The 15,812-nt window shown below is 37.4% G+C and overlaps 1 protein-coding gene across 1 annotated transcript in view; it reads left to right on the forward strand.

Annotated features, from left to right (window-relative positions):
• TMEM163 (transmembrane protein 163) overlaps window positions 1–15,812 on the forward strand; it is a 91,274-nt gene that overhangs the window by 52,100 nt on the left and 23,362 nt on the right. The window contains exons 3-4 of the mRNA XM_010000396.1: window positions 1,143–1,186; window positions 2,258–2,349. Of these exons, the coding sequence (XP_009998698.1) occupies window positions 1,143–1,186; window positions 2,258–2,349 (136 nt within the window). The remainder of the gene's footprint in view (window positions 1–1,142; window positions 1,187–2,257; window positions 2,350–15,812) is intronic.

Here is a 15,812-nt window from a genome sequence, read left to right on the forward strand (position 1 = left end):
CTTCTGCCAAGCTGTTCTAATGAATACAGAAATACAGAAAGTTAGATATAGTGTTTGTCAGCCTAAGATTGACATTTGATGAGTCTGTTTTGGCTTTTTTTTTTTTGTTCAAGTATTTTAATTTTTAAAAAAAATCAGTATTTTTTCTCTTAGTAAGTTATGTGTCAAAAAAGAATAGTGAAATGAATCCTTCTAGGCTTTATTCCAAGCCCTCTTAATACTGGAGCTAGAGTGCAGTGTGTTTTATTCATGGAGCGCAAGTTCAATTAATCTGGTTTTCCAGAGTCTGCAAAACACAGCAGGGAAAGGCAGAGCTGCTCAGTGCTGGACAGCTTCACACAGCTGCAGTGTTGCTGTTTGCCTGGGAGAGCTGCAGTGTGTGATCAAGTCCCATCTCCAGGTGATGGCCTCTGCAGTTGCTGCCTGATTCTTGTGTTATTCCTTTGGGCTAGTGAAAGGTATTTTTTCCTTGCACAGTACCATCTAGAATTTGGGCCTAATTAGGATGCATGGATAAAAATTGGAAAAATGATAATTTTTTTCTAGATGTCAGCCCATTTTTAAAGTCTCATTTACTTTTTTAGAAGCAGTATGCAGTCAAAATCAGAGCTGGTCAAAAGTTTTCCCACTAATGCTGTTCCTGTTGGAAATCACAATCTGATGGAATTTGAAGCATTTCTATGTGAATTATCCTTAGGCTTTTTGTCAAAAAGATGGCAGTCAAAGCCTGCATAGTTTTCTTTCAGCCAGTTCAAGTGGACTCTGTACCTCACTGGAGCAATGAGCACTTTCAGACATGTCAAGTTTTCTTAGAGTTTGAAATGGTGGTTTCGGCGTATTTTTACTCAAAACTGCATCTGATTAGCAGCATGTACATGAACAAACTGTGCTGAATGCTGTGCTAAGGTCTGCCCCATTACCATTTTGTAAGAAATAAAAGCATTTATTGAGTGAGTTAACCATGTCCTGCAGCATAGGACCTTTCTTGTAGAGTTTTTAAACTGCTGGTCAGGTTGTTCTAGTGGGAACTGGGTGAAACTAAGCACATCTGTTGAAACTAGTGTTGTAGCTTTCTGATGAGAAGAGTAAAGGATACAAAAAAACATGTAAAGTGATTCTAAGTAATATTTTCTTTCCTTTAGCTGTCTCCGTAATGAGATACAGTGCATCATCATTTGGATTTGCTGTAAGTAGAGTCACAACTTAAATATTCTCTTTTTTTCTTTTTTTTTCATGGTCTTTTTCTGAACATGGAATACTGAATTTTTTCTTCTTTTAAGTCCATGGGAAGGTGTGCAAAGTTAATGATGGATTAGAAAATATACTGTTGATACCTCAGAATGTCATACCTCAGAGAGGATAGCAAAGATACTTTCATTATACTTTTTCAGTTTCTGATTACTAGGTCTTGTATGTGAGTTAATATCAATACTTACACATCATCAATAATTGATACTATCCACCAGATAAAGTTTCCTTGCAGAAAATCTTAGCTTGATCAGTTCTGTTGTTGAACTTGAACCAAATTCTGAAGTTTACTTCTGAACTTTGCATGAGCCTTTTCCTGTTGAAGTCTGTTCCTAACAACAAGCAAAACGACTGATTTCAAACAATTTATCTTTTGCTTTCAAATTTGGAGGTTAGATTGACCCTGTAAGAGGTTTATCTTTAGATTGAAAGTTCTTCCAGTGGGACAAGCCTGGATATTGGTGTTACCTGACATCATGTCTTCATTAACTGGAAATACAAACACAGCAGTTTTGCTGGTGATGCGGAAGAAGATGTAATCTTGATACAATGGGATTTTGAAAAAAAAGTATTTGCTTGGTTTGAAACAAAACTTTCTATTGCAGAAAATTAGTGACTTTGCAGGAAAAAGGAATGCTTGACAGATTTTAAAAGACTTAAAAAAAAATTAGAGTATTTGGATAAGAATCATATTAATACTTTAACTCTTGTGGGATCACAGTGGCAGATTGTGGTGGATTATTTTTTTTTTTAACTTCTCCACAGGTGATAGATTACAAATAGAGAGTTTTTCCTCCCTTGATTGACTTCCTGAGCTCTGAAGTGTATCATTGTGCAATAATACATGGCAAAAATGTGAGGATCAATTTAACAGATGTAAATCCTGCTTTCATTAAGATGATGTATTTGCAGCTGCTTTGTGCCTGTGCAGCAGGATCGTAGATGTATCACTGTTAGCTCAGGGCTCATTTAATGGCCCACAAAACAACTTACTCTGCATCTCTTTCAGTTTGATGCTACGCTGGATGTTTTGTCATCAGCGATAGTTCTGTGGCGTTACAGCAACGCAGCTGCTGTGCATTCTGCACACAGGGAGTACATGTAAGTACACGTAATTACTTCTGACCTTGGTAGAGGCCTGCAGAGCTTTTGCTACAGATTCCAGAGCTTTGACAAAAAAAACATTTTGTTGTGTCAGCAAGTAGTCTTTCCATCTGCCAACTTACTGTTTGGGACCAAACATGCAGCCCTTCCTTAGACAAACCTCCCTGTGATTGTGATGTTCACTTTCTTTTTAGCAAAGATAGTAATTATTAGGGCTTTGTGATTTTTATTTTTTCCCTTGCAGCATCCGTATCAAGTGAACTGTATTTGCAATCTGTAACAGCTTTGTAAATCTTTCTTTTGCATCTTATAACATTATTTTTACTGGAGTATGTATTTAAAATGGATAGTTGTATTGTATTTGTGCTTCTCTTAACAAGATTGGAATATGAAGCTCTTCTCTTTCGATGCAAAACTGCTAGTGACAGTATTAGAAGTTGAGATTACACAACATCTGATAAGATTGAGCCTGTATTAGTGATAAGATAGTAGAGCGACACAGTTTATTTTAACTGGTATACAAAGAGAATTGAGCCTGTATTAGTGATAAGACACAGTTTATTTTAACTGGTATACAAAGAGGAAGACACACCCTTTTTATTAAACTGTCACTGTTTCGGTAAGTATCAATACTTGCATGTCTTCTTTATTGTAAAAGTGTACACTGGCAAAGTAAGCATATTTAATAGTTGCTCTATAGATCCCATAGAAAAGAAACTAATTTGGAGTGCAGTATTGTTCACGGTGGAAATTCTATCCTGCATCATTTTGCATTGTGCATCATTTCTGCTGGTAGTGCATGTGGTAGTTGAGAAGATCAGGTGGAAACTGGCTCAAGAATTTCTCCAACTAGTGCGTACAGAGGACTTTAAACTTCTACTCCAATTTTGGGTACATCTAGGTGGAGGACTACAGCTCATTTATCTGCTTTAGTTATGTTCTGTGCTGCTGTTGCTAGCAGGATCCCATCTGGCTTGTTTGAAGATAGTTCAGCTATCTCCTGGAATGGACTATTAATTTTACAATTAAGAGGCATAAGATAGTTTTGGTTCTTAAACACCTCTAATGAAGTCCCTCCTACATGAAGTCTAATGAAACTGAACTTTTTGATACCTGGTAGGATCAAGTAAGAAAAAAAGGCCACATGGAGGAGTCTGTAACTTTTGTCTTCATGATCCTTTTCTAAAAACTAAGACAACATTAAGAATGCATTAACTCAGGCTCATGCAACAGATTGACAGTGCTGTGAGTTCCTTTCTGGCAGAGCTCCATAGATAACAGTTTGGAATAAAAGGCCACAGAAGATTGGTGTGGCATTGATTCATAAAAATAAATCCAGAAATATGTGATTAAAATTAGTCTTCCTGCACAAATTTGGAGATCGTAACAGACATTTTCTGAGTATCTTGCTTTTGTGGGCGTACAAACCTCCCTGTGATTGTGATGTTCACTTTCTTTTTAGCAAAGATAGTAATTATTAGGGCTTTGTGATTTTTATTTTTTCCCTTGCAGCATCCGTATCAAGTGAACTGTATTTGCAATCTGTAACAGCTTTGTAAATCTTTCTTTTGCATCTTATGACATTATTTTTACTGGAGTATGTATTTAAAATGGATAGTTGTATTGTATTTGTGCTTCTCTTAACAAGATTGGAATATGAAGCTCTTCTCTTTCGATGCAAAACTGCTAGTGACAGTATTAGAAGTTGAGATTACACAACATCTGATAAGATTGAGCCTGTATTAGTGATAAGATAGTAGAGCGACACAGTTTATTTTAACTGGTATACAAAGAGGAAGACACACCCTTTTTATTAAACTGTCACTGTTTGGTAAGTATCAATACTTGCATGTCTTCTTTATTGTAAAAGTGTACACTGGCAAAGTAAGCATATTTAATAGTTGCTCTATAGATCCCATAGAAAAGAAACTAATTTGGAGTGCAGTATTGTTCACGGTGGAAATTCTATCCTGCATCATTTTGCATTGTGCATCATTTCTGCTGGTAGTGCATGTGGTAGTTGAGAAGATCAGGTGGAAACTAGCTCAAGAATTTCTCCATCTAGTGCGTAAAGAGGACTTTAAACTCCTACTCCAATTTTGGGTACATCTAGGTGGAGGACTACAGCTCATTTATCTGCTTTAGTTATGTTCTGTGCTGCTGTTGCTAGCAGGATCCCATCTGGCTTGTTTGAAGATAGTTCAGCTATCTCCTGGAATGGACTATTAATTTTACAATTAAGAGGCATAAGATAGTTTTGGTTCTTAAACACCTCTAATGAAGTCCCTCCTACATGAAGTCTAATGAAACTGAACTTTTTGATACCTGGTAGGATCAAGTAAGAAAAAAAGGCCACATGGAGGAGTCTGTAACTTTTGTCTTCATGATCCTTTTCTAAAAACTAAGACAACATTAAGAATGCATTAACTCAGGCTCATGCAACAGATTGACAGTGCTGTGAGTTCCTTTCTGGCAGAGCTCCATAGATAACAGTTTGGAATAAAAGGCCATAGAAGATTGGTGTGGCATTGATTCATAAAAATAAATCCAGAAATATGTGATTAAAATTAGTCTTCCTGCACAAATTTGGAGATCGTAACAGACATTTTCTGAGTATCTTGCTTTTGTGGGCGTCCACAGAGATTCCTGTCAACATTCAATTAACATATTTTTTAAAAGTCCTTCTGTTGAGCTTTTTCAAGTGAACATTGTAAAATACTTTACAGAGAAAATAAATCCCAATACAAAAGAAGGAGTATATCCCTATGGCAAAGCCAGTAAAGTGAACAACAAAATAGCAAATGTATGTTCCTGATTTTAATGCTTCTTTTTAATTTGCTTTCATATAATCCCTCTGCTTTACATAGGCTAAATTAAGTCAATTAATTACTTGCCATGCCTTCTAGTTGAAGATGGCTGAGGTTACAAGATGAGATCAATACTGAGTGAAAGAATGGTACCATATGCTGGGAATATGAATCACTGGATAGGCAGTCTGGTTATCTGTTTCTGGAATTGACAGGAGAATCATCATAGTACTGACAAGCAGAGAGATGGTTGTGTCTCTTAAGGCAGGTCTTACTGTGTCAGACTTTTGTGGGAGGCACATTTCTAATTTCCTGTTGTGTTTAATCAGTCTCTTGCTTAAAAGACTGCATGTAATTATTTTTCCTCTATGCTGGGAAAATACTGCACGACTGCTCCTGACTGATTGCTCACCTTGTAAATAATCTTTGTATTGTATGTGCCTAGAACTACACCCAGTCTGTCACAGTCCTGGTTTGTTTGTGTGCCAGTGCCTCAGTGGCGAGGTCTGCTTTCTGACTCCTGGACAGTTTTGTGCCTATTGATGTAGGTGCTTAGGTCATGCTGTGCATTATTCCTTTTCCTGTGTGCCTAAGCCATACTTTGCCTTCGTGCAGGAGCCTGTGCAAGACTTGGGGTTTCTGCAAAAGTATTGCTGCTGTTTACCACAGTAAAGTGTGCCAGAGTGACTTCAGTTTAGTTCTTTATTTATACGTGTGTCTTTTGTTGATTTAAATGTTACATTTTTCTCTGTATCCTAACATACCTGAAAATAACCTGAGGTCCTTGACAAAAGCAGAGTGGAATTGCTAATTAATTAATCCGAATTTTGATAACTTCCTGTTTCATAAACTTGACAGCAAGAGGTTGATCCAAAATTGGTTGGAATTGGTGGAAAGCCTCTCATGGAAGGGCAGTGTTAGATTCAATCCCAACTGCTTCACGTCATTGAGAGAGAACATAAAGATAGAAGAAAAAAACAAAACCCCAGAAAAAGACAAAGAAAACACAGGCTGACTCATGATGTGCTATGAATTAAATGCTTAGAATAAAATGCTAAAATGTAAAAGAACTGTGTAATCTTATTTAAGATGTAGCCAGATGGAAGTTAGAGATCCAACATTTCATGGGCAGGGTGCTCAGAATGAGCAGTATGAAACTGCTTGCTGTGCCAAGTTCTGCTAAGCATTTCCATTTGACTTTAGGGCAATTATAGTGCTGAAACTACCATGAAAATTTGTCCTGCTGAGTTTAATTAATTTTAATGGGAATAGTTCATGCTAGATTGTTTGATTTCTCTCATTTTCTGGGGCAAGATGAGAAGGTCCTTTTTCAGTGTACTTGTGACCAAAGTTATACAATGTTTTTGTATATATGTATGTTTTTGTTGATTCTCATGGTGGTTCACATGTAGTAACTGCAAAATATATTGTAACTTACCTCTGCTATTTGCCCTTCTTGAAGACTCTCATATTGATGGCCCAAGAGGCTAAACCTGGCAGGTTTTTCAGGTCTTTTTATTGATGAGAATTTTTATTAAGTCATTGTGAAAAGATATGTCTGCTCATGTTCAAGGTATGTCTTAAATTATGATGATTTTTTTTTTTTTTTTTAAATACACTGGCTTTGAAAGTATAAGGAATATTCAAGCAACATCAGGGGCAAATGACTGTAAGACTGTAGGCCATATGAGACTGCTTGATTCTGTCTGTTTGGCTCATTATTGAAAGAGTATGTAATAGTGGGATGAATATTTGATTTGTTTGTCATTGGTACTTTTTGGATAGTTTCACACTTCGCCCACTTCCTGTTTTGACAGTTGAATAATAGAGGGTAAAAACAAGATATTGCATTTTCGTGTATTTTAGAAGAATGTTTGAAAGAATTGTAGATCTTGAGGCAGTGCAAGAATTGGGAAGGACTACAGATGCCAGGAAAGAGAGTCCGAGTGCGTAGTTCACAAGTGCTTGATTTGCTCGGAGTGATCTGCTGGCTTACAGGTTAACATGCAGGAAATTTAAGGGTTCTAAATAAGAAGTCAACAAAGCAATGATCAAGAAATCCAAGCAAGAAAAGTGTGCTGAAATAACTGGAGAAATAATTTTGAATATCAACAAAAGATGCACATTTAGGACTGATTAAAATATGTGCGATTCCCTATTTTCCGTCATAAGAGGAGAAACCAAGAGGAAGGAATATACTCTGATGTAGCTGATAAACTAGAGACTGTAAAAATATAGTAAGGCCTGTGCACTATGGAATAGTTACAGCTTCTTACTTCATGGTAAGAGTTTTGTGCAGTGCTGTGCTGTAGAGCAGCTGGGGTTGGCAGGCTTCTCTGGAAGTCATCAGTCCAACCCCCCTGCTCAAAGCAGGATTGATTAGAGCAGGTTGTCAGGTTAAAGGTCTGAATTCAATCTTCTCTTTTGTGATTTGAACACTGAACGATCACTGAGCCATTCAAGACGTGCAAGGAAATTTGTAAGGTCCCCCTTCCTGATCTCCAGGACCAGTGCACAGATATTCTTGAATATTCTTCCCCTGAGTAAACCTTTAGCAACATACTAGCTTATTGGGCTGCCAAAGCAAATCTGAATTCTGTTGAAAGAAGAAATGTATTGATACTGATGTGGTAACAGTGGTTTTTCATGTATATAAATCAAATCAGTAAATAGCAGTAGAAGGGACTTCTAAATAGAAGACTGGAACATTAGGGACCTGGAAAAACATCTCATGAAATGTTGAACTAGTAACTAGCTATACAGCCAAAGGGCAGCTCTTTGATCTATTAATTCAGAATTGAAGGACTTGAATTGGACTGCTGGAATTGTGCATAAGGAGAAAGTGAGAAATACCACTAAAAAAGGAAAGATTGAGAAAACAACAACAAATTTTGGGCACACAGCCTTGTGAAAAAGCTGTAAAAGCTGTTTAGTTAGAAAAGTCTCTACACTGTGAACAAAGGAAACATCTGTTTGATTTCCCCTCTGTTCAGGAAAACAGGATTTAGCTCATAGTAAATTATTAAAATAAGTTGCCAGCCTGCCTAGGTCAAATGGAGTAGTGCTACTTCTTAGGTTATAAAGCAAATCCCTATTGTTACATCACAGAGCTATAATCTTGCATTTCTGTGCAATGTTTATGTCCATAGGATCCATTGCTCCTAGGCTCATTTGGCTAATGGCTTTTGTTTGAGCTTGTATGCAAAAACTTAAACTATGCACTGTATATAACATAGTGATTCTTCACAGTTGCAGCTGGTGTTTATTGTATATTATTTTGTTGATGGCACCAAGTTAAATTCTGCATTTCCCAAGAACCAGTCTGTTAACATCTTTCTAAACCCAGTGCCAGAGTAAATAGGAAACCTTACTCATAATGAGCATGTTGGATAAAGCCAAGAGCAGAAATCTCACATTTCTTTCACTGTGGGGGTTTAGATGTTGGGTGTTTGTTTTTTTTTTTGCTTTGATTTGTTTTTCAATGCTGTATGTCAGACTCCAGTTATTCTCTCCTTTATTACTGTACTAAGAAAATGAAAATGTGTCATGGGCAAATAACTCCTAATGAACTCGTGGTTCTCTGTGTTGCTGTGACTTCATACATAATGAATGCAGGTATTTATCTTTTTTTCTTATATTGGTGAAGTTGTTGCCCCAAACACTGGCAGTAACATTAAAATAACAAGAGTTGCCTTGTGGCAGACAAGGGTGCAGGTATCTGTCATAACTTCACCTCTGTCCTCAATGGGGCACAATATGCTTTTGGATTGATCTCTGGGGGTGAGTTGACACTTTATGGGGAAGAATAGATGGTGTCGGTTATCTCTGTTCCTGTATTTATATTCCATAATTCTTCTCACCTTATGCTAGGTTTAAAAACAATGAATCAAGAATTGGGAAGGTTTTGAAGTCTTCGCAGCTTTGCAGATAGACATTATCTGAAAACTTAACAATGTGTCTGTAGCTTAACTTTCATCTCCATATGTTAATACCTCAGCTGTGGCAGCTGGATTTGATACTGTCAGAATGCTGAAACATTGACCAAGTGAAGAATACCTGCCCTGAGGGCTTGATTCTTAAGAGGTTCTTAAATTACGGTGAGAATGGACCCTCATCTCTTTTGACATTGTGGGAAACGTTTGTTCTTCTTCCCCACATAAGTCCAAACATCCAGAAGAGCACAACTGTAAGAGCTTAATTCAAGAATTTCTAAGCTAGTTTGAGCTAAAAGCAATCCCTTAAGAAAGATATCTGACTATCCCCATCTTCAGGGATGGAATAAATAGGAAAACTGACTCAGAATGCTGAATTCAACAGTTAGAAAATCTCTTACATCCTTTACTCCCACCATGTTGAATTAAACTCAGTGATGAAGATGTACATCTTATTTCTAATCTGTATGTGTATGTATAGCTTCAGTCTAGACGTGCTCAGCACTGCTGCAACTTTTTTCTGTCTAATGAAAGACAAACATGGTGGTTCACTGGGGTTTTCAGCTCTTAGACAACTCTAGGATTCCACTATGTGGATATCTATATGAATTATCAGTTACATAGGATATGCAATGAAGAGAGGAAGGAAGAATGGAAGCAAACAAGGATAGTCTGACCCTTCCCTAGGGCTTCATGCACTAGGGGTGAAGCTTATGGCTATGTAACAGTATGGCATGGGAATTAGGATATTAAAAAAACATTTTATGAAGCATATTAAGGATATCAACAGCCTTTTTATAATACCCAACTATTACAACATTACCAGTGTACCAGTCCCTTTCCTTGGTTGCTTGGTAGCCTCCTGGGTACCTGCTGTCAGTTACATTTTTACAGAGCATGCCTTGCCTTCAGTTTTTAATTGTAAATAGCCTCTTGAGGTAAATGGAGCAGTGCAGCAAGTAAGCATATGAGTGTTTCAAATACTGCCATGAATTGATGAATATTTATCAAGCAGAAGAATCCAGGTTTGAACAGTTTTTCTTTTATAACCTTGTCTTTTTAGGCATGTGACCTTTGGAGATGTCTAGTCAAGTGATTAGAAACTCCTGCCAGTTGCCTAGTTATCTTCTTTCTGGAATTTAGACTTAAGTAACTAACAGTAATAAAATCATCTGTACAACTCTGTGTGTGGTAAGTAGACACCCACTTTGAACTGAATATACCTGAAGGAACTATTTTTAGCTGTGGAGTTCCCTTTTTCAGTGTGGATGAATATCCCTTTGATACCTAGTTCTCCTGCTCTTTGTTTTCTGGTGCTATTCATTTTTGGAAGACAGGGGATATCAGATATATACATGGTATTTGTCTTCAATTGCCAGGGAAAAGTGCTGTGTGGCTTAATGGGATGATACCTTACTGCTTTGCACTACATTTTCTTAATGAATTTCAAATCTACTTTTTCTCTATAGCCTCTTGGCCAGTTGTTTGTGCTCTAGTCCAGGACACTCCAGAGGCTGGAGTGAGAAAAACTGGAAAAAAGGTGGAACCATAGGGATGGAGTGAGCCTCTCCTTCCAAAGTAATTGTAACACTTTTTTCACTCTTATCCGTGGTCAGATGACACCACAAGGTATAGTTTCTCTTGGTTCATAGAATTAAAAGCTCTAATTTTCAGTATTAGTGCTGCATTTAAATTTTCATGTGTAGATTGGCTCTGCTGTACTGGTTAGCTTGACTAAATGAACATTGTCTGTTTAGGTAGTGTTGAATCAAAATAATCCTCTTGATTCAGACCCAACATATCAGTTACATTGAAAAAAAACTGTGGATCATATTATCCATGCCATACATAGGAAAGAAACTTGTGGCACAGATGGCAAAATTCACACCCACCCACAGTTCAGGGTAAACCTTTGTGGCTGGAGAAAAACTCTTTTGTGATGAGTGAATGGAATAGCTAAGTGATGTGGGAAAATGTCAAATGCATGGAAGTAGCCTACAAACTGCAAATAACTTAGAAGGTACCTCTGCAGCTCTTGTTTAGTTCTCAGCTACAATGGGTTGGCCCTCATGTGACACATGCATATCATTCCTTAATGGAGCACAGTGCAGAGTTTGCAAAATAAGTGTTCATCTGTGCTTGGATATCTGCTTTATAGGAAGAGAAATACGGTTTCTTCTTAACCAAAATGAAAATTTCTAAACTACTCTTCTGAAGTATTTGGCTGAAATAGTACATCCAGCTACAGTGCTAGATATGAGTTTTACAGGTGCTTCATTAGGCTGACTTATTTATAATTTCTCCATCAATCCATTATCCCATATTCAGGCAAAAGTGAAGCAATCATAAACTTTGCTCTTACCCAGGCAGAAATGCATGTATGCATACATTTTTACACATGCACACACAAAGTCCTCACATACAGAATTTATGTTAAATATGAAATAGCAAATGTATATATTTATACATGCTAAGATCTGTTTCTAAAAGTGTGGCATCTGTACACTTGGCAATGATTTTACTGAAGCTAGATCCAAAAAATATTTAATTTATGAGGGCCTTTTACTTCACTAGTAGCTGATTAGTCAGTATTTGTGTATACAGCTTAGTATTTACACACACATAGATATATAAAATCAGGGATATGGTGTTTTTCTGTAGTGGAATTTGATAATCACCATAAAAATTAATGTGACAGATATTCCTAAAAGACTTTAGTTTCCAGCTTCAGGGGAATAACAAAATCTCCAATAACCTGCTACAAGGCTGGGAGCAGCCATCAGCTCTTCACAAGCCAGGAGGGTGGTTATGAGGCAGGTGCACCATAAGTGCAACTGTACAGTCTGTGCAGACCAGGAAGTAGAAAACAGGTCCTAAGAGTTTTCAAAATCTTTCAGTTGCAGAAATGTCTGTTAGCTTTTCTTGACAAATATTTAATACTTGGAGAATCAAATTATTTATGGAACTGTTGCCCCAGTTCAGCTGCATGATTTTAAAGGATGTAAATAACGTGTTCTGCAGGAGCTAGTTTAATTCCTGAGGATGATAAAAGTTTTTAAAGGCCTGTAACATTTTTAACGTGAAATGGATCCTTAGTGTAGCTAATCTGAGTCTCAGATATAAACAGCATTTCCTCTCCGTGTTCCTTAAGAAGAGGTTAGACCATGTGGTAACACTGTATTTTTTTAAAATAATAATTGTGAAACTGGCTTCCAATGATAATTTGACCTATTACTTGAATTCTCTTAATTTTGTTATCTGTTTTGTTGGTGGTTTTTTGGGTTTTTTGTTCTTTTTTTTATAGTGAGGAGCTGTAGCGATGCTGATCTGCATTCTGGCAGTTGGAGGTGGATTATGGAATATGTGTGATGAACAGCAAGCCCACTTCATTCCTTTTTAAAGTACATCTTAAAGTGACTCTATTCCCTTTTCACCCTACAGCAGGCAAGTGTAAATACTCTGAACAGCTTTGATGCTGTACAGTTTGGTGTAACTAAACCTGTTAATAGATAAACTACACCACAATCATAAGCAATATAACTGTCTAGTTGGCCACAAAGAAGCTTAAGATTAGCAGTGGAGCATGACAAAGAAGCAGGAGTCTCAGGACTGAGGCTGATATTGCACCTTTTGCCTGTGTATTACTGTAATAAGCCACAATGGCCAGTAATTGTTCATTTTAGAGTGAGTTCTTTAATTAGTTTCAGAGGCAGATTTTACAGTCTTTACAGTTCTGCATGTCGCCCTAATGAAAACTGTGGCTAGAATTATCTCAGCAATATTGCAGAATGGGTAACAAGGAACAAAAACCAATGAACAGCTGCATTTTTAATGCCTCTTTTTAAGACAATGGGCCGCAGACCTGTGCTGGTGGCACAGTGTGCATTAGGCTGAACATGCCCATTCCTGCCATAGAAATACAGTCCTGAGCCCCAGATACTGCACTGTCACCTGCCCCTGATGTGTCTGGGGTGTGCAGAGGTAGCACTTACTGTGCAGGCAGACATTCCTAGCACAGCTGCTTAGACATCTCCCCTCCTTCTTTACATACTCTGCCTTGGTGGCAGCAATGGTCCTCACCCGATTCCTCCTATTCCTGACTTGTGTGACAGCAGAGTAGGATGTATAGAGAGCAAGTGTACAGCTATGGATGAGCAGGTAACTGTGAGAAGAAAAGCTGTGGGTCTTGGGAGGACATGAATTGCAGTTGAGATCAAGGGAAGAGAAAGCAAAGAGAAGTCCATACCTGCAACATCTCCAGCCACCCCTTGGTGCCCCAAATGACTGCAAACCAGAACAAACATTTTAAGCCCCTTTTCTCCAAAACATCCTCTGGCTTTTTCCCTTTCTGTGTTGTCTGCTGACTTAGTTCTGAGTCTACTTCCATTTTCTCTACCATGCTCTACTTTGCTCGCATTGGCCAGAACCCACTGGTTTGCTATCAGAAGAATCATTTGTTGGTGACCAAAAGTTGAACATTTTCCTCCTGAGTTCTCACCTTTTGATTATCAGCATGCAGTTTTGTCTACACTTGAGAAATCTTAGGCTGGCTGTGACTGGAATTTTATACTTGGCTACTTTAATCAGAGTGTAGGAGCTGCCGTAATACAAGTATTAAATGCAAGTAGGCCTAACTTTGTTTAAACAGGCTAACTGCCTCTCATTCTGAAGAAATGTGGTGCTGATTATTGCAAGCTTCAAGTTACTAATGAAGGATTCACAAAATGTGATTTGTATTTGCCTATGGGAAGAAAGAATGAAAATGAGTACCAGGAAAGTGAAGAGATATGAAAGATTTCCTGTAATGTGACTAGACACAGAAGACAATTAAGAAAAATGTAAACAGAGATAGATACAGAATTAGAAAGTGAAAGAATACTGTATGCTCAAGACAATTTTCCTAGCTCCTGCCATAGCAAAAAACTTTTGGGCAACTGCTTTGCATGTCATGCCATATTACTTCCCCAGGTTCCATACTTTGTCACCTACCAATACTAAAATCCTTTCAAATCTTAGGGAAACAGGAATTAGCACATTTATAGTTTTTATTATACGAATGACTTTTATAATTTAATTTTTTTTCTTACTGACTCCAGAGGTTTCATTAGTGGGTTTATTCAGATATTAAATGCTTTATCCATCATGAAACTGATTTGTTCAGCTTTGCTGAAAAAGCTCACATTATTCCTGGGCTTAGAGCTCATACTGCACTTACTGGCCTGCAGCTCATTTTAATGATAAGTTACAGTTATAGTTTTAACATTACCTCTTCACTCCAGTGGTGAAAAAAGCCTGTAGAGATTTTAACATTTCCTTTTCTGTGGGCTATTAAGAGCCATTAGCGCTGAAAGATCTTGACAGAGCCTGCAGAGGTAAAGATTTTGTAAGTAAAAATTCTAGGATCATAGCATAATTTGGGTTGGAAGGGGCCTTAGGATGTCTCTATCCCAGGCTCTTGCTTGGAGTAGAGTCAGCTGTGAGATTGGAATAGGTTACTCAGAACTTTATCCAGTCTGATCTTGAAAACTTCCAAGGATGGAGACTCTGCAACCTCTCTGGGCAAACTGATCCATTATTTCCCCGCGGTGGAAAATCAATTTCTCATCAATTTCTCTTAGAAAAGCATATCGTGGTACTACTCTTAATAACAAAGAAAATATAGAATTAAAATAAAGTAACCAAGCTCTTGGAAGGTAACAGAATTATATGTAGGAATTTGGAGTATTATATTTTATTTATAGTGATGAAGCAGCGAGAGATTTGACTGAGGAACTGAAGCTTGTTTGGATGGCAGCTTTGCAAATGCAGTAATATGGTTTCTATCTCAAGATTATAAATACAAATGCTAGTGGTTTAGAATGTGTTCTCTTCTAGTTCTCTTTCTTACACTTACCTCTGTAACTCTGCTGAAATTTTAAAAATGTTTTCTACTAATAAGGTGAGTGGTATTTTCAATGAATAAGGTCAATAATCTTGGTACAAGAAATAAATTTTTTACAGTCAGAACAATCAATCACTGGAACAACCTCCCCAGGGATGTGGCAGAGTCACCATCACTGGAGATTTTGAAGATGCAGTTGGACAGGCTGCTAGATAATCCTCTCTAGACTCTCCCATAAAAGGTTGGACCAAGTGATTTTTTGAGGTCTCTTCGAACCTGGACTGCTCTATGGTTCTTGCATTGGTAAAAATAATAAAAACCCAAATAACCCATATGATAAGAAAAGATCAAGTAATCTGAGGTGCAGCAGTGAATAAAAAATGTGGGAGTATTGCACAGTAGTTGCACAAGAAGGTTAGGTTTTTAATACTGCATTTTAGGCATATCATATGTTAACAAAACTGGGAAGTAATTCAACTGCTGCTGACAATCTTGTTTTATTCCACATGGTGTCATCACATTTCAGAGACTATTTTAATATACTTGATGAGTGATAGTAAAATAGGTTCCAGGATGTAACAGGCATAGTACCAAGTAAGTGAGATCCCTCTGCCTCTTCACTGCTCCATAACAATGTCTCTGTGAGCTGCTTTGAGTGAGCTAACATGTTTTTGCAGATTGTATCTGTATGCATCACTGATTTTTTCTGAATCTTTAATATTGTTGCACCACCTTTGCTGCATATGAGAGCAGATTGACTTGCGAGAAGTAATTACCAAGATCTTCATTAAAAAACCCTTGTTAGTTTGTGTCACTGTATTCTATTTCCCAGAAAGATAA

The sequence above is a fragment of the Chaetura pelagica genome, unplaced genomic scaffold (genome assembly GCF_000747805.2).
Source record: "Chaetura pelagica isolate M959 unplaced genomic scaffold, ChaPel_1.0 scaffold386, whole genome shotgun sequence".
Lineage (NCBI taxonomy): Eukaryota > Metazoa > Chordata > Aves > Apodiformes > Apodidae > Chaetura > Chaetura pelagica.